The sequence below is a fragment of the Heterocephalus glaber genome, unplaced genomic scaffold (assembly GCF_053883595.1).
Source record: "Heterocephalus glaber isolate CG9 unplaced genomic scaffold, H.glaber_assembly_v1.0 deba00001461, whole genome shotgun sequence".
NCBI lineage: Eukaryota > Metazoa > Chordata > Mammalia > Rodentia > Bathyergidae > Heterocephalus > Heterocephalus glaber.
In genome coordinates, this window is record NW_028258308.1 from 10,581,512 (window position 1) to 10,602,008 (window position 20,497).

The 20,497-nt window shown below is 34.4% G+C and overlaps 1 protein-coding gene across 1 annotated transcript in view; it reads right to left on the minus strand.

Moving 5' to 3' along the window:
* Positions 1–20,497, minus strand: part of Vegfc (vascular endothelial growth factor C) — a 118,660-nt gene that overhangs the window by 25,188 nt on the left and 72,975 nt on the right. Inside the window, exons 2-3 of the mRNA XM_004852960.4 lie at positions 16,156–16,369; positions 14,527–14,717 (exon numbers count right to left, since the gene is read on the minus strand). Of these exons, the coding sequence (XP_004853017.1) occupies positions 14,527–14,717; positions 16,156–16,369 (405 nt within the window). The remainder of the gene's footprint in view (positions 1–14,526; positions 14,718–16,155; positions 16,370–20,497) is intronic.

Genomic DNA, 20,497 nt, shown 5'->3' on the forward strand with positions numbered 1-20,497 from the left:
AGCAACAGAGAAGATATACAAGGTGATATAAAATAATTTTTATATCTCTCTCTCTCCTCCCTCCCTCTCTCTCCCTCTTTCCCTCTCCTTGTCTTTCCCCCATCTTGTTTTGTGGTGCTAGGGATAAAACTCAGGGTCTTGCACATGCTAGGCAAGAGCTCTCCTACAGAGCCATACACCCAGCCCTTAATTTTCCTATTTATATAATTTATTCTTAGAGGTATTTATACCCTGACATAGTGTGAATGGCAGGAAGTTGTACTGGTCAGCAAAGAAAAGCCCAAGAATTTATGTCTAATAGGCAGTTAGATATGTCCAAAACTCAAGAAAAGCCATATAAAAGTCATAACCATCTAAACTATAAAGTGTTGGACACTGATGAGATTGCTTAGAACATCTGGAAGGAAAATAGAAAATGTCCCAAAATAGAAACCTGGGAAGCAGGAACATTTAAAGGGTGAAAAAAGACCAATAATCGTGGAGATGAAAAAAACCAGAAGAAAGTATTTTTAAGACGAAAGAAGCCAAAGAAAGAGAGGAAAGCTTCAAAAAAGTGTGTGTGATCACAGGGTCAAATGTTTCTGTGATATCATATACAGTAAAAACTGATTGGAGATAAGTGTCCCAGCAGAAGCTAGAATGGCTGTGGCTGGGCAGAGGTGACAGGAGAGGAGCAGCAGGAATGGAGGAACAAGAGAGGCCCCATACGACTGAAGAGTAGGGACTCTGATAGGATAGCCCAGGCCACCAGGAATGTTGTTGCTTACAGAATGGTTGTGATCATTGCAAGATTTGGCATGGTTTTGCATGACAGAAGGCAGCCCAGATCCTGACAGTAAAGAATAAATCACTATTTGAGATAACAGCTATCTAGAAGAGTTGATGTTTTACCACCTCTGACCCTTGACAATATCATTCCTGCTCCCAGTGATGGCTGCCATGCTGAATCTCCACCTGGTCTGTTTTCCAAAGGGAAACAAAAACATGAGCAATATGCATGGCTAAACATCATCCATTTCTGGTAGATAGTGTCCACACTTAAGAGTCTTCCCACAGTATCAAGTGTGTATTTAGAAACGAGGGCTCTGATGACTATTTGGTGAGATGGAGAACAGTTAATTCAATATGAGAAAGTGAATTTCTGGAAATATAAACCGAGCTTATCCTTTCAAAGGTTGGAAGAAACTTAACGTTGGTGAATACAGTGACTAAAAGGACAAAGCGACCCATAAAAAGGCACTGAGACAAATCATTGTTTAGAAGTTTTTTTTTTCTTTTGCTCTAATCTGAATGGCTTTTCAAGCATTGACAACAGGACAATGTGAGAGAAAAATTTACTTATAGCTTAACTAAAATAAAAGGAGAGAAAATCATAATGACAGATGTCTTACTTATTTGTGCTTAAGTAAGCAACAAAGCAGCTGAATTTAGTTAGTTTTTGTTGTTGGTGCTGGGTATCAAACCAAGGGCCTTGCACATACTAGGCAAGTGCTCTAACACTGAGCTACAACCCAGCCTTCGAGTTCAGTTAATTTGATCCAAAAGGGCAAGTACTAGTAAAATCCCACAGTAAAAATCCTTTTCTTTTCTTGAAACAAATCCACCATCTTCATGTCTTGCCCTGTGTTTTTCAGTTTCCTCAACTGTCTATTTGAATGTATCAATGTGGAAAAATTTCAAGGGTCCTACAAAAGGTAGAGTTGGACAATATGAAAAGTAGAAGGATTGCTGATAAGTGAGTTTTATTCATCTGCCTACATCAAAACCATCAGCAACATCTACTGAGACTACACCATGTATGTGTGCATTAGGACATAATGGCACCTATGCTAGCTCTGTCATACAGTGAAGGAGCCTCTTTAATTTTCTAATATCTTTCTGTACTGGTCAGATGTGAATATACTGATTGATTCATTTTTTTAACATTTAAATGTTTATCAATAAAGTTTCTATTGTCTTTTTAATAATTATAGTAAATTCTGCTTTCTTGTTTACAGACCAATTTTTGAATCTTATATATCTATATTTAAAGACTATGTTACTAAGGATGTGTCCAGAAGTAGTTTCCTAATCAGATAAAACATGCTTAGAAAAAAACATTTTTAAACAAAAAATAATTAATGAATAAAAAAATAATAAAATAATTAATGAATACATTTAAAATTCACTGGGTCCCTTTCAAGGTAAACACATACAACTTTTCAAATATGGTAACTAGCAATTTCCCTACTTGGTTACTCTCTACTACATAAGAATAATCAAGGGCTTAGTTCTAAGAAACAGACATTAATTAAGAGACCTAGATCTGCAATTTACTACTCTGTGACTTGGAAAAATTATTAATTTCCCTAATTTGGACTTCATTATCCATAGAGTAGGGATTAAAGTAGTGTGATTTCATAGTGGTGTTATTTGGATTTTTCTTCCTCCTCTTTATTACATCATCATGATCATCAGCCAAGATTGGGCTGAACCTTTGTTAGAGGAATTCTGAAGTTTTAAATTTCTACTTAAATGTCTTTCCTTGTTTAGTTTTTTTTTTTTTGTCGTTGTTACTGTTTTGTCTGTTTGTTTGTTTTAATATGTCTCTGCTGTCACTGGTTGAAAGAAGGGGCAGACAGAGCACAGATCCATATTGATTTTTTTTTTTACACTGGTTAGTATATTTATTTATTTATTTATTTATTTATTTATTTTAATTAATGTTATTGCTACATTTTAGGCATACAATATAATGACATTCATCATTGGAAATGTGCACCTTTACATAATCTCTCTTGGTTCTTTTTTTTTCCCCATTCCCTTGCCCTCCCTTCAACCACTACATCCTTCCCTGTTTACAAAAACTTTGTTTTCATTTTTTCATTTTCTCATACTAATTCCATTTCCTCCTTTCCTTTCCCCTACCCCTCCCACGTCTCCTTCCCCTTCACTCCTTTTCTTCCTATTTCACATTATCTATTATAACTTTTAGTCCTTATTTATACTTTCAGTTTCTCACACTAGAGAAATTATTTGATATTTACACATACGTGTCCTATTTATTTCACTTAAGAGTACAACTTCAATGTACATCCATTTAGCTATAAATATCTCTAATTTCTCATTTTTTATATCTTAGTAGTACTCCACTTTATTTTTTAAAAAAAACACATTTTCTTTATCCAGTCTCCAGCTGATGGGCAATTAGGGTGCTTCCAAGTTTTAGCTATTACAAACTGTGCTGCTATGAACATGGGTGCACATGTATCACTGTGGTATGATACTTTTAATTCTTTGGGGAAGATCCCCAGCAGGGGAAAGGTTGGGTCAAATGGGACTTCCAGTCCCAGTTCTTTGAGGTATCTCCATACTGATTTCTACAGTGGTTGCACCAGTCTACACTCCCACCAGTAGTGGAGCAGGGTTCCTCTTTCCCCACAGCCCCGCTAGCATTAGTTATTGGTTGATTTCATGATAGCAGCCATTCTTTCTGGAGTGAAGTGGAATCTCAGCATTGTTTTCATTTGCATCTCTCAAATGCCGAGTGGCGTTGAACATTTTTTTCATATGCTTATTTGCTATTTCTACCTCTTTGAGAAATGTCTGTTCCTTTCAGATGCCCATTTTTGGACTGGGTATTTAAATTTGGGAGGTCTGATTTTTTTAAGTTCTTTATAGGTTCTAGAGAGTAGACCTTTGTCTGAGGAAGAGCAGGTGAAGATTTTTTCCCACATTGTGGGTTGTCTCTTTACACTACTGGTCGTTTCTCTTGCTGTGTAGAAGCTTTTTAGTAAGAAGACATCCCACTTGTTGATCGTTTGTGCTAGTTCATGGGCAACTTAGGTTTTGTTCATAAAATCTTTTCCTACACCAATGTCTTCAAGAATTCTACCTAACCTCTGTTCCAGTCGGTTCAGTGTTTCTGTTTTAATATTTAGATCTTTCATACATTTCAATTTTAGTTTAGTGCCTGGTGAGAGATATAGGTCTAGTTTTAATCTTTGGCAAGTTGAAACCCAATTTTTCTAGCACCATTTAATAAAGAGGCTATCCCTCCTGCAATGATGATGTTTGGCTCCTTTATCGAAGAGGAGGTGGCTCAGTGTGTCTGGAGTTGTTTCTGCATCTTCTAATCTGTTACACTGGTCCTTAGGTCTGTTTCATTGCCAGTACCATGCTGCTTTTCTCACAGTAGCTTTGTAGTATAGTTTCAAGTTGGGGGTTGTGATACCCCTGCCATGTCTCTGTTACCTAGAATTGCTTTTGTTATTCTAGGTCTCTTCTTGTTCCAAATGAATTTTTGCATTTTTTCTCAAGGTTTGTGAAGTATGCTGCTAGAATTTCAACTGGGATTGGATTGAATCTATATAGCAGTTTTGGAAGTATGGCCATTTTCACTAAGTTGATTCTTCCTACCCAGGAGCAGGGGATGTCTTTCCATTTTCTTATATCATTTTCCATCTCTCTTTTCAGAGTGCTACAGTTTTCAGAGAAGAGGTCTCTGATTTCTTGTTAGGTTGATTCCTAGTTATTTCAGTTTTTTTGGATGCTAATGTGAAAGGAATTTTTTGCCCTATTTCTCTTTCAGTGAGTCTGTTGTTCATGTAGAGGAAAGCTATTGATTTTTGTGTGTTGACCTTGTATCCAGCTACTGCACTAAATTTGGTTATGAAGTCTATAAGACTTTTGGTGGAGCTCTTGGGGTCTTCTATATAAAGTATCATATCATATGCAAATAATGACGATTTGACTTGTTTGTTTCCTATCTTTATTCCTTTATTTCTTTCTCTTGTCTAATTGCTGTGGCTAATGTTTCCAAGACGATATTGAACTGGAGTGGTGATAGTGGACATCCTTGTCTTGTTCCTGATTTTAGTATGAAGGATTTCAATTTTTGACCATTTAGTATGATATTGGCTGTTGGTTTTTCAGAGATGTATTTTATCAGATTGAAGTAGAGGCCATCTATCCCAATTTTTGTAGGGTTTTTATCATAAATTTGTATTGGATTTTGTCGAATGATTTTTCTGCATCTATTGAGATGATCATATGGTTTTTGTCCTTGGCTCTATTGATACAGTGTATTACATTTATTGATTTGCATATGTTGAACCATCCCTGCATCCTTGGGATGAATCCCACTTGATCAGGGTGTATGATCTTCTTGACGATCTTCTGCACTCTATTTGCCAGTATCTTATTAAGGATTTTTGCATCTATGTTCATTAGTGAGATTGGACTATAGTTCGCTTTTTCAGTTGAGTCGTTCTCTGCTTTGGGCATCAAGGTGATGCTTACTTCCAGGAATGAATTTGGGAGTATTGCTTCCCTTAAAATTTTCATTGAAGAGTTTAAACAATAGTGGCAGTACTTCATCTCTAAATTTCTTGTAGAATTCAACAGTGAAGCCATCAGGACCCCGGCTTTTCTTGGTTGGTAAGATTTATTTACATTTTCAATTTCATTGGTTGATATTGGGTTGTTTAGAATTTTTTGGTCTTCTTCAGTCAACTTTGGTAATTCATGCATATCTAGGAATCTGTCCATTTCTTCCGTGTTTTCCATCTTACTGGTATATAGGTTCTCAAAGTATGTATTGATGATCCTCTGGATTTCTGCTGGGTCCATTGCAATTTCATCCTTTTGATTCCTAAGTGCATGGGTTTGAGCCTTTTCTTTCCTTTTTCTGATAAGTTTGGCTAAGGGTTTGTCAATTTTGTTTATTCTTTTGAAGAAAAACTCTTGGCTGCATTCAATTTTTTGTATCTTTCTCTTAGTGTCCATAGCATTGATTTCTGCTCTGATCTTTATAATTTCCTCCCTTGTATGAGTTTTTGGTTTGTCCTGTTCTTCTTTTTCTAGAAGCTTGAAGTTCAGTATCAGGTTGCTTAATTGGGCTCACTCTGTTTTCCTAATATGAGTATTCATTGCTATGAATTTCCCTCATAAGACTGCTTTCATTGTGTCCTATAGATTCTGATATGTTGTATTGTCATTGTCCTTTAATTGTGGGAACTGTATGATTTCTTCTTTAATTTCCTCTGTGACCCATTGGTTATTCAGAAGTGTAATGTTCAATTCCCATGTGTTTATGAGATTCTTGCAGTTTTTATTTGCTATTGATCTCCAATTTCATTGCACTGTGGTCTGATAATATACAGGAGATAACTTCAATTTCTTTGCACTTACTTAAATATGTTTGATGAGTGAGTATGTGGTCTGTTTTGGAGAATGACCCATGTGCAGCTGAAAAGAATGTGTATTCTGATTTTGTGGGGTGGAACACTCTATAAACATGTTAAGTTCATTTGTTCAAGAGTCTGATTGAGTTCTAGTATTTCATTGCTTATTTTTTGTCTAGGTGATCTATCTGTTTGTGACAGTGGGGTATTGAAGTCCCCCAATACTATGGTATTAGGGCTTATTTGATTTTTCACGTCCATTAGTATTTGTTTTATGTAGTTGGGTGCACTATTGTTTGGTTCATATATGTTTAAGATTGTCATCTCTTCCTCTTGGATTGTTCCCTTTACAAGGATGTAGTGTCCTTCTTTGTCTCTCTTCATCAGTGTTGGTTTGAAATCCACTTGATCTGCAAAGAGGATAGGTACTCCTGCTTTTTTTTTGAGTTCCTGTCGCATGGAGTATTGTTTTCCACCCTTTAACTTTCAGTCTATGAGTTTCTTTTTATAATTAAGTGTGTTTCTTGTATGCAGGAAATTGTTGGATCTTGCTTCTTTACCCATTCTGCCAGTCTATTTCTTTTGATTGGTGAATTGAGACCATTAACATTGATGGTTATAACTGATACATATTGACTTACCATTGTTGAGTTTTTCTTTCTGTTGGATTTTCCCCCTTTGTGTTTAATTTCTTGTCATGGCCAATGGATTCATTCTGCTGGGCTTCCTGTGGTTCTGATCTTCATTTTCTTTTCCTAGGATACTGTCTAAAATTTTTTGGAGTGCTGGTTTGGTATTCATGAAGTTCCTAAAGTGCTCTTTGTCATGAAAGTATCTTATTTCTCCAACAATTTTGAAACATAGTTTTTCAGGGTGCATCTATCTGGGATGGAGGCTGTCTTCATTTAGGGCTTGAAATATGTCACTCCAAGCTCTTCTTGCCTTGAGGGTTTGCATTGAGAAGTCTGTTGTGACTCTGATGGGCTTTCCTTTGTATGTGATTTGTTTCTTTTCTCTAACTGCTTATAGAATTTTTTTCTCCTGTTGGGTTTCTGGAATCTTAACTATTATATGCCTAGGTGTAGATTTTTTTTTTTTGGATCAAGGTAGTTGGAGTCCTATATGCCTCACTCATCTGTATGTCATGTTCATTTCCCCTGCTCAGGAAGTTTTCTGCCATCACTTCTGTGAATAGTTTTTTTTATGTTGTCTGCACTCTCTCCCGTTTTTTCATTGACTCCAATCAGTCTTATGTTATTCTTCTTTGGATCGTCTTCAGCTGTTGGATTTATTTCCCATGGTCCCTTACTATTTTAAAGAAACTTTTCTTTTCCCGGTCACTAATTGTAATCTTATCTTCTATATCTGAAATTCTGTCTTCACATTGGCTCTTTCTGCTGCGTAAACTTTCAGGGGAGTTTTTAATCTCCTGGAAATCTGTTTGTATCTGTTTTATGGATTCCATTTGTTTCTTATGTTGGGATTCCATCATGTTCCTCAGCTCCTCTATTTTTTTATCTGTGTCTTCTCTAGACTTATTAATCATGTCTTGCACTATGGGCACAATTTCTGCTGTTATCTGAGAAATTATTTCTGATTTCACTTTTTCCAGATCCTCTTTTATTGCCAGTTCATGTAGTCCAGGTGGTTGAGTATCAGACTGTTCCATTTCATTTTCCTTTGGGGTTCCTTTTAGTGATCTGGGAGTCTGGATTTGAGACTTGTTTAACTATCTTGTCATGTCAGTGGGGGCAAGGAGGATGTGTGCTGCTGGCGCCCACATGGCTCACCTCCTTGGAGCTGCGGGCAGTGGTGCAGTGCCCTGGAAGGTGCACCTCCTCTGCACTGGGGGCAGCTCTGCTCGTTGGTGCCGGGGGTGGTGTTATGGCAGCCTGGCTTTCCTTGTTTAGTTTTAACAATTATTTACTGATTACCAAGCTCCTTGCCAGAATCTCAGGATAATAATCATGAATGACTATTGGTTCTATGCAGCTCATAGTTAACAAGATTAATGGTGACAGTAAAGGTGAATTAGAACACAGATACATGTAGAGCAAGAAGTACATATATTCAAGTCTTTAAAATACCACCTTGCCATAAATGTCAGTAAGCAATAATCTGAAACTTAATTTCCATGTGAAAGCTGTTCCTGTCATTGTATGAAGCTGTGAAATAACTTGGTAACTGTAATTTTTTTCTCAAAAGCATCAAGATCTATCCAAACATACTGGTGTTTGAAACAATAAGATTATTTTATATTTTGGGAAAATATGTGTCCTTATACCATGACTAGACTATTTTTTGCTGTACCATGTGCATAATATTATTTTACGGTTGACACCTAAATTCACAGAATAGAAAATTTATGTATTCAGCATTAGCTAATATTCTATATATTTTATTTAATAAATATTAATTGATAATATAGTTTACTTGACAATAAAGTATAATTTAATATCTTGAAAATGATTTTCCTAAAATGGTTTTATGTGATAGTAATTCTTGAACATACTAATTTGTCTTTACTTTAGGATTTGAGTAGTAACAATAAAATTTATATGGAGACTGATGAAATATACTTTTACACACAAATAATATATGTCTACTAAAAGAGTTTTCAGTTATGAGGATGAACAAAGGCCTACATAAAGAAGGCATTTCAATAGGGCTGGAAATTATAAAAAGAAATCTGATTTTATATTTTGTAAAACTGTAATAAACAAGAGAAAGTGGCAAGTATTTCCAATTGTAGGCTCCTGGTTGTTATCCATTGGCATTCTTAAATGAAAATATTTAATATTCAATTCTCATCAACAAGAACAGACTTCAAATAAAACCACATTTTGAAATGATAGGTTGTTTACTCTAGCATAGCAACAGTTGTAAAGCAACAATTCCCATTTCTTTTTATCTTACAGGCTACTCATAAAAAAAAAGGTAGAACTTCCTTATTGGATTAGTTTACTACTATAGTCAAAAGAAATGTTTGAAAGAATATGAAATCCAATTCCTTCCTTTAAAACATTACCATACTTAAAATAGTTTACCTTTTATCACGTTACATTTAAATTGAAATAACTTTACATTAAACAAAACAAACTGTAGCCCCTGGAGTGTATGATCGATAACTGTAAAATCATATTGAACAACTACAAAATATTTAAAGGAATAAGCCCTAAAAATGGGAAAAGGTCAAAATCAAGTATCCATATTATCATTTCAACTGAGTCTTTCAACCACATGGACAGCTATCAAGGGCCTATGCAACTTAACTTGGGACTGGAAAGAACACCAGATACCAGACAGCCTCAAGATTTATATCTGGCACTGAATTAATATTAATATACTGTTACACATAAAATACACATTCAGAGATACAACTGAAGTTAAAAGCTCAATTCAGGAGTTTTAGAAACACTGAACAGAATTTGTGAATATCGTTAGTACTTTTAGTTGTATAAAAGTGGTATTTTTCATAGATGCCTTAATTATTTCCATAAGGCAAGTGTTATTCTTCCTGAAATTTCTGATAACTGTTTGTTAGTGATAATAGAGTTCTTTTTCCACAGCAGGATTAAACATGATTCCCAACAACTGTGGTTGCCAAATATTAATTTGCTAAAGATTCAATACAAATCACATTCTGTTGGCTGAGTGGAATAAATTAATGTTTCTGATTACCAAAGCATTCTATTTAATAGAAGAAATATCTCTGACTGAAGTGCAAAATAATACTTCCTAAATTTATTATATAGTTACGTTTTACTTAAGCTTACATATATTTTGCTGTAAAATTTCATAAACACTCAATTTATTTTTTAATTTTTCAATTTTTTTTGGTACCAGGGATCAAACTCAGGACCTTGCTCTTGCCAGGCAGGCGCAGCTCCACTGAGCTACATCCCTGGCTTAAACACTCAATTTAAATCAATCACAATTGGAAGTGTTTTTGGAAATATGTATGCATTTATTATTTCTTTGTAAAATAATGAAAAAAATGAAATAGCTCGTTCTTTCTGATACAGAAATGTGGAACTTTTAATGAATAGTTCATGGAAGCTATGCTGCTTTCTTCAGACCTTGCAAATATATTTTATTTTCTTGAGTACTAACTCCAGGACTTCTAACAAGACCTCATGGACTTAGTAGAATTTTTTGTGTTCATTCTTATCTTTAGTAAAATACATAAGGTAAAAAAGTAACATTCAAATAACTTTTCAATCCATATATGTGGCAGATGATTTTTTAAAAGCAGATGACTTTCTTCTGCTTCAATTTTCAACACCAAATACCTTACCTTCTACAAAACTTCCTTTCTATTTTTTAGTTTTATCTCCTAAATATACAAGTTCTTATAAGAAAATACATTTAAAGTATGTGTTTATGAAAGAGGTCAAGAAGACATCCAATCAAGTGAGTTTTCAAAGCCACTTAGATATTATTGTAGAAGCAGACTTTGAAGCAGTTGTTATTGATTACTTCACTTTGGAATGCTTAGAGCATATGGTTTCACTTTCCAACTAGCAGCTGACTTCCTCACACATTCTGATAGCCTGCCTTTCATTGAGCTCTCTAAAAGACATTTCTATGAAGTATTTATAAAAGAGCATTACTTAAGTTATATTATCCTTACAATTTATTTGATTTCAACTAGTGACTTAAAACATATGTCTGGAACTTCTAACAGAAAATGAAAATTTTTTACTTTAAGAAAATTAGGTATTAAGAAACTTCCTTTTATATTTGAAAGAAATCCTCACACACTCCCATTTACACTGCATTGATAATATAATTCTTTAAGTAAATGTAGAAAAAGGTGTTACTTAAGTATGAGCTTTTACAAATTGCATTAGGAACAATGGAAGCATGCCTTGTGTCATCAGGGATGGCATGCCTCCCCCCCTCTCTTTGGTTTGTAAGCCTCCTTAAATGCAATTCCATAAACTTTTGTTCTTTCCTTTCACAACATATACACTACTAGTTACTTGATAAACACTGGCTTTCTCCATTAGGGCAGTATCTCTAATTCACTGTTTATCTATTGCAAAACACAGATAACTTCCTTAGCTGAATTTAAATTAAAATTATTCTTTTACTACAAAAAAAATCTCAGTGAATTCTTAGAGCAGAAAAATATACTATTACAAAATTGAAGGAAAGGATGAACAGAACAATGAATAATGAATGTTGGCTTTTCCTTGATATTAGCTTTTGCTCTTCTTTCTTGGTAAATGAATTCTCTGTTAACAAATGCATTAAGGCTTCAAAAACACTTATCAATAAGTTGCTTACTCCCAACTCTATACTGAAAGACCTGATCATTTCTCTAGAATTTGAGAATCACATGTCCAAAATTCTTCTGGTATCTGCACTGAAACAGTATTCAAACTCTCAAGATTGGTAAATTTAAAACTCTACCTTTGATCTTGGATGTGTTTCCTTTCAGTCAAGTATTCATTCCATTCAGTTCTAAGTGTTTACTTTGTGCCAACTATTACACTATGCCCCAGGTTAAAAGACAAACACCATTTTTACTTTCATGGAATTAGAGCCTGGGGAATAAGACAATCTGACAGACAGATGATATAATGATGTTAAAATATGGACAACAGAGGATGCTACAGGGACATACAAGAGGATGTAACAGAAGTGACATTTATGTCTAGACCTAAGATGAGTAGAAATTGACTAGATAAATGGAGACCTGAGGATCATGGGTAAGGAAATGTTTCAAACACAGAATACAGCATTGTAGTGACTTGAAAGTGAGAGATGCAGGAAAAATCTAAGAGCTAAAAAAATGTGGGTACTGATAGAAAGCAATTTTTGAGAGGAAGGACTGTGAAAAATGAAGCTAGAGATTTACGGAGAAGTCAAACCATGGAAGGACCAGTAAATCACGTGAATGGATTTTGGTCTTAAAGAAGGCTGCCATTCAAAGTATTTAACAACTTAGTGCATTTACACCAATCACTACAGATGCATGCTTGAACAACCTACCTAGCAAAAACCAGCTTATGGATATAGTGGCTAAGTGCTGACTCAGTCTCAGAATGCAATGCTTTTGAGACATTTTTAGGAACTCTCAACTAAAATGTGCAAATATATTGGAGGGAGAGAAAAATGGAGGCATGAGAGCATTTATTAGGCTGGTCCAGGGATAGTGCTTCAGGTGAGAGATAAATTGTGACCCACACCACAGTAGGATCAGCAGAATGAAGATCCTGTCTGTGTTCTAGAGATGTCTGGAAGGTGTAGTTACTTAACAGCTTTTAGTTAAAAGAATAAAATAGCTTTCCTAAATGGATATGTGTCAGTGTCATTTACTAAGACAGAGAATACTGGGGAAACAGACAACAAAGACAATAACAGAGACCAAAAGGATTCATTTGCTGGTTTGTATATTTGGAGCAGAGGGGAGAGTTTGTTATTCCATTACAGGATAGACTGATTGTGACCCGTCTGGGGGAGAGCCAAATTTCAGTAGCACTGTGTTGTGGAAACCATGAGTGAAGTCTAAACTAAAGATAAAGATTTGGAAGTCAGTCCTCTGAAGAGCAAAAAGAAGAGATGAGACATAGGAGAGGGTATGGAGTTGGATGAGAGGTGTCTTGGGACAAATGTTAATCCCTCTTCCCTCAGCATCTTTAATCTCCATGTCTCCAGCCCTCACAGTACTACAAAACCCTTTGATATTCTTCCCAACTAATGGTATAACATCCTGTCTGTTCTATTTTTCCTCTTTCAAATGTATCCTTCACAACATCCCCAGAATGATACTGTAAGAAACTCAAGTCTGATGTTCTCAGTCACCAGCATCAAAGCTTTTCAATGATTTCCCATTGCTTCTTAAAATAATTGATTTGTGGTATTGGGGATTGAACCAGGGCCTTCACACTAAGCTACATGCATAGCCTCTTTCATTTTTTATTTTAAGACAGGATTTTGTTAAATCTCTAAGTTGCCCACTACAGCTAAGCAACTGCTGATTCTTGAGCGTCAAACTCTCAAGTGCTAAGATTACAGGCATGTGCTCCCACCACTCCCAGCTTTCCACTGCTTTTAGAATAAGAGCAATTTTATTCTTTATCATGTCTTATATCTTTATCATATATCTTATATCTTTATCATAGCTTTGAATACCTGGCCTATATCTTCCTCTAACATAACTATTCCTTTATTTTTTATGTTAACAGTATTCTAGGCTTCTTCAAGTCTTAGGAACCACTGTGTTCTCTCTGCCCCAATGCCTTTGCACACATCTTTAAGTTAGTCTTAAAGACTAATTTCCAACTAGGTGGCACATGCAGTGGGAGGAATTACAGCAGTGATCTTAATTTTCCATTACGCTATACTGTACAGTAAGTTTCTGATTATGGAGATCAGCTAATGTGTGTATAGAATTAAATTTGCTGTCATTATATCTCATAAATAAAATCTTACATCATATTTTTCAAACATTTCATTTTTCATTCTAATGGTCAAAGGATAATCTTGAATGTAGCCAGATAACTGATGACAGTTTAACTCAAAATAGCTTGGAAAAGCTATTATAACAACTGCAGTTTTGTCTTTAGGGGAGAAGTGTGCACTGGCCAGCCTGCCACACTTGACCACTCCAACTCGTATGGAGGCCAGCGGCACACACACTGCAAACAGCACACCCACAGGTCCCATCAGCACACAAGAGTGTCCTCCCACAGCCAACCTCCTCTTCCACCTAAGACCTGTAATGCACACCTGTGTGTCTGCTTTGAAAAACCATGATCCAAACCCACCTGTAAGATAAGTTTATTATTTATTAGCAGCTTAACATCTAATGTGATGGGCTTTACAGGTTACTCAAAATACTTAAGATTTAATGTCAGAATTATCTCCATTGCTGTTGAAAGGAACACATAAATTTGTTTCACTTGTTGGCTTATTTCAACACTACACCACTGTTTGGCAGAACACATGGATATATTTATAAATTTGCCATATGGAAACTGTACTATATCAGAAAGAAGTTTTAACCATTTAAAACTGATTTATGTCAAGTGAAAATCTATTCTTGATGATCAACACACATATACACAGTATGTATACATATATGTATGTACATGTATACTTATTATTTTCTCCATCAGGCTTTGACTCCACTATATGAAAATAATTCCTAAAGCATCAATTACTTTCTTTGTGATATTGTATCATTAAAAACACAAAATATTGAAACATTTACTCCATTCTCCAAGGAAAATGTAAGCGACTCTGACTCCAACTAAGTTACTTTAATACAACCGGAAACTTAAGGCCCTTCCTCGCACAGAATGGTCCTCCCTAGGGGCGCCCGGGTGGAGCTGAGAGAGGAGACACCTACCGTCTTGCTGAGGTAGCCCATGCTGGTGTTCATGCATTGCACCCCCTCACTGTTGCAGCAGCCCCCACATCTGTAGACGGACACACATGGAGGTTTAAAGAAGGTGTTTGTTGCTGCTCCAAACTCCTTCCCCACATCTATACACACCTCACGTGGCATGCATTGCGTCTTTCTCCATTCATTATCAATACCTGTGGAGTCACAGGGAAGTCCTTCAGTTATACAGAAGCCACCGAGGGGGGAAATTTCAGAGCAGTTGGAAGTTATTCACATTTGATATCAGACTTTAAGTATAATATGTAAATTTTGAGAAATAGCTGACAGGATCCTAAATTGGCCTGTGAATAGGAATATATATTTAAAAGAACAGTTAAGGATTTTTTTCTTGAAAAACTCATTTCTGTAGCTACATAAAAAGCTAAATAATTAGGATTAAGCTTTTAAAGAGTAAACCACTCTCCCGCAGCACTTATGCTTGGTTTTTCTTACTTTAGAAAATGGCGATTTAACATATGGATGTTTACAAGATGTGTAGAAATAGAGTCACACTCATTTGCTACAGTGTGCAGTGTTTTCTTGTTTTGAAGCAAATGTATAATATGGTTTCATTCTTATTTTAAACTGAGATGTAAATGAGAAAAGATGACAATGGTTTTGGACTCAACTCAAAAATCATTTTCAAGCAGGCTATTTGGCGACTTTGGATAATGTCATGGCAGTAGCTAAGTGATGTGCAAGGCAATTTTCCACCCATCAAGACCTTGTATCCTGCACTAACTCTTTTCAGGAAAATCAAATTTCCTATCTCTTCATGCTTTCTCTTGGAATCCTGTTTATAGTGGGTTAGTGGATTATCTATGACATTCTTGACTCTTTCCTGCATTACAAATGTTGTACTTCCTAAATGTTGTAGTTTATTTCTCCCATATTTCCTCTAACATAAATTGTTGGAAAATAAAGGATATAAACTATTGCTTATTAACCACAAAGCCATTTTTTTTTGCTTTTAAACTTCATTGTAATATCACTCCTTTACAGTAATATCTAATAACTAAAGAGAATTATTTTTAAAATTAGCCCACCAACTTATAGTTCATTTAACATCATAAATTCTGTGAAATTTTATGCTAGATATTTCATCAACTTTACAAAAGTACAGCTCTGAAGTAGTTTTCTGTGAGCAGCAAGTCAACAATTAGCACTGGCAAAAGCGATCTAGGTTTGTTTTGAGATAATTTAAGCATTTGTAAATCCAGATTAGAAAGAAAATTTATATAGAAATATTTTGTAGATACACAACATTTAAACAATTAAATTGGCCTGTGAATGGGAATATATATTGAAAAGAACATTTAACCTAATGTGTAAAATATATTTATATGTTTTTTTAATTTTACAATGGGAAGTTACTTCAATTTAAAAGATACTTGCATTGATATGCATGCACCTTTCTTTGTGTTTTAAAAAATCATCAACACTCAGAATTAAATCACAAAATGTATTTTGAAACCAAGGTATTACCATTTTCTTTATTTTTAGGCCTTAAGTTATATTGAGTGGCACAAATGCTGGCGACTTTCACTGGATTGACATATGAGACTTATTACACATTTTCTGTCTGGTACTTACTTTTCAGGATTTCTGCATTATAATGAGCTGCAGCAAATTTTATAGTCTCTTCTGTCCTCGTGTTGAGGTTGGGCTGTTCTTTATTGTATTGCCAGCCTCCTTTCCTTAACTGACACTTGTACATTTTCCAATATTCTGGGTAGAGTACAGACATGAGTTCATCGACGCTTGACACAGACCGCAACTGCTCTTCTAGATCTTTGCCTGCATAAACCTATCAAAGAAAAAATACAAGACAGATTACTTACCAAATTAAGAATCAGGAAACAGATGTACTAAAAAAAACCTTAGGTTTAATGTTAATTATCCTACATTCACTAATAAAATACTATTAATGTGTCCTGAATTTTTTAGCTATTTTGATAAAGTTGCATTCTTATTTTAATTTGATTGAATCTATGCAATTAAGAATATATATATATTTTTGTTTTTAAGACAAGACTTATGTGGGGGTATAATTTTTAAAATAACTTTAAGGTGGATTTTTAAATTTACAATTCTTTTACATAACTGGCACATTTTTAATCTTGAAAATGTATTCATTAGTATTACTCTCCTGTATACATAAAAGTCTGATGAAATTCACTCTAACTGTTTAATTTCCAGTTATGAGTATCAATACAATACAAACAGGGTGGTTGAAATTAGGCATCTAACAGGAAAGCTATTTTAGAATAAATAATCATGTGAAAAATGAGACTTCAATAATAGTGTCATAGTAAGGTTTGTATTTTGATAGAACTTCCCAATATTTAAAAAAATGGATTAGCAAAAGTTATGTTGCTATGAAACAGATATGAAATAGTTCAAACACTGTATCTGTTTATAAATGGTTAACTGCTTACATAAGTGTATCTAGTTAAGTAGAACATTCGAAATTTTATTCAAGTAGTCACATGTGCAAGAAAATTTTTTTTTCTAAATTGTGCTTTATATTAGGGGAAAATGGAACTTTTACAGTTCTATCTATCTTCAAAGTGAAATTCAAAATCAACTTATTTTATGTTGTCATGATTAGCACAGCTTTTAAATTTAAATATATGGAAACAAAGTTTTTGTAAATAAGGAGGCAAAGAAGTGCTGAAGGGGGGACAGGAATGGGGGGGGAAAGAATCAAGATATATTATGTACAGGTACAAATTCCCTATGATTAATGTGTACCAACAAAATTAATTTTAAAAGACAGCAAAAAAATCTAAACATATAAGTAAATATTTTGGACATGATTTTCAAAGTTTATTGTGTTTAGCAGTTAACTGGAGAATTTAAAATTTCAGGTGGCTCCCACCTCTCCAAAAATTTGTAAGTGGGGATCAAGTCTATATTCAAATTACAGTTTAGTTTTTCCTAAGATTTTTTTTGGGGGGAGGCATTATATTGGAGATTGAACCCAGGGTCTTTGCACTGATCTATATCCGCAGCTCTTTCTAATTTTCTTCTCTATTTTGAGACAGGATCTTGCTAAGGATCAGGCTGGGTCTGATCCTCAGATACTTCTTCCTCAGCCTCCTAGATGCTGGGAATCCTCTCTAGCGTTTTTCTTTTTATTAGTACACGTTTGCAGTACGTAAGGATCACATTCACATGGGAAATTTGTACATGTATGTAATACATCTTAATTCTTTTTTCCCCTTCCCCTTCCTTCCCTCTTTCCAACCTTCCTTTCCATTTGTAAAAGTTCTATTTCCAATTTTTCCTTCAGTTTTTTTCTTAAAATTCCTTTTCCTCCCTCCCCTGATCTATTGTTCCCTTCCCATTTGAAAAAGATCTTACTGCTTCCTAATATTTAGCCTGGCTTTTGTTCCTTATTTATACTTTGTGTTGATACTATGTGATATTTAAACTTGTGCGTCTGATTTATTTCTCTTCACATTATTGTCTCAAGGTGCATCTATCTATCTAAAAATTCATCAAGTTTATCCTTCTTTATGGGAGAGTTGTACTCCATTGTATATAAATACACATTTTCCATATCCATTTATCTGTTGATGGGCACATGGGCTGTTTCCTAGATTTAGCTATTATAAATTGTGCTGCTATAAACATGGGTATACACATATCACTGTGGTATAATGATTTTTTTTTTTTTTTTTTTTGCCGGGGATCTAACTCGGGCCCTTGTGCTTGTGAGGCAGGCAGCGGAACCACTGAGCTAAATCCTCGGCTGGTATAATGATTTTAACTCTTGTGGGAAGATACCTAGAATGGAACAGCTGGGTCAAATGTACCTTCTAGTTTTAGTTTTTTGAAGAATCGCCTACTGGTTTCCATAGTGGTTGCACCAATTTACATTCCCACCAACAGTGGAGAAGGGGTCCTTTTTCCTCACAGTCTCGCCAACATTTTTTATTGGTTGATTTCTTAATGATAGATATTCTTTCTGGAGTGAGAGGAAATCTCAGGGTTGTTTTAATTTGCATTTCTTGAATGATCAGTGATGCTGAACATTTTTGCATGTATTTATTGGCCATTTGTACTTTTTCATTTGAGAAGTGTCTATTCATTTCAGATGTCTATTTTTGGATGGGGTCTTTAAATTAAGGGGGTCTAATTTTTTTGAGTTCCTCATATAGTCTAGATATTAGCTCTCTATTTTTAATAATCTAAATTATTTTAATGAGGTTATATCTGTATTATATTTTAGAAATAGAATCTAATGTTATTTTCTTACATTAAAGAGATAATATATTATGAAAGATGTTCCTTTCTGTTAGATTATGAGTGAAATTGGCTATGAATGCTGGGTATCTCCTTTCCTTACCATCTACTGGGTGATTTGAGTATATCACAATCTCTTTAGGCCTATGTTATAAAAATGTTAGTAGTAATCCATTACTTTCTAGAATATGCAGAATGATTCTTGATATACCATACAGCTCTACAAAACAGAATGGTAATGAATAGATGAGGATGAGATATAGTTTCAAAGAAGGTGACAGAGTATCTTATCAATTTCCCAATTAAATGTTTATGGAATATTTGCCTGAGGAAAATTTCATATATGAGATTAAATTCCAGAATCAAAAGTGTTTTGTAACCTAAAAGCATCATTACCCACAGAGAAAGAGAATAAAAGTAAAAATGATTATAAAAGTCACATTCTATGCCAGTTAATGAATATATTATTAATTAGCTTGTGGTAATCATTTCACAATTCATATAAAAATATCATACTGTACACCTTAAATATATTTTAATTGTCAATCACAGCTCAATAAAATGGGGAAAAAATACACAGTTATATTTTTGGTCAGTGTTACTATAAAATATCATAGATGGCTTTTGTTAACCTCTGCTTGCTGAACAGTCCCAGAACACAAGGAGCAACCACAGACTGAGTGTAACTGGAGGGTCCCTCGAGCTCTTTCCCCTACAATGCAGCTAAGATTACAGTCAGGTCGTGACTTAAGTAGACCACATCACTGCTAGGATAGATCTGATTGTTACAAAGAGGAGATGCAACATATCTCTGTTATGCAATGCAATGAAATATATGAAAGAAATTTTAACAAAAGGGATGGTACTAAAGAGGAATTTTCAGGTAAGTATTATTTGAAGTTTTAAGACGAATTACTCTGCACTTTAAAATTTAGAAATGGAAAACAACTATAACAATATTTGCATTTGTCAGGAACAAAAGTAGGCTGCCTAATAGATCAGTGGGAGAAAAACAAAATTCACAATAGAAAGTTGAATGTGGTGGCACAGACCCATAAGCACTGAGGAGGCTGAGACAGGGCAGCCTGGGGTACATAGTAAGTTCAAGGCCTGCTTAAACTGCATTTTAAGACTGTGCCTCAAAAAAAATTACAATAGAGTAAATGCTGTATAAAAAAATTAAATAGTAGAAAATTGTTATATTTATATTCTTAGTCTGAAAAGGTGAATATAAAAATAAAATATGAAATATATGTGTATACTAGAAAACTAGAAAAAATAGAAGACAATAACATAGGAAAATTATTTGCCATATATATAATGGATAAAAAGCACTCATTCTTAGACTATTGCAAGAACATGTTAATAAAAATGAACTATAGATCGCTTCAGTAGATAGATGGGCAAAGAACTTGAAATGAATAGTCACAAAGAACACATATTATTAATATATACTGGATGACAGTAAAAGTAAAAGAAATTATAATTCCTTTTAATACCAGTGTGAGTAAAAACTAGTACGGTTATTTAAAGAAAATACTATAATACAAATTAAACAGAGATTAGTACACTGTTTAGACAGTTCATTTACTTTAGAATTAAATTCCTCATCAAACAAAATGATATAATTATGTCAGATGTATGTACAAACTCACAGTGAGGCTGTCTACATAATTATTAATAT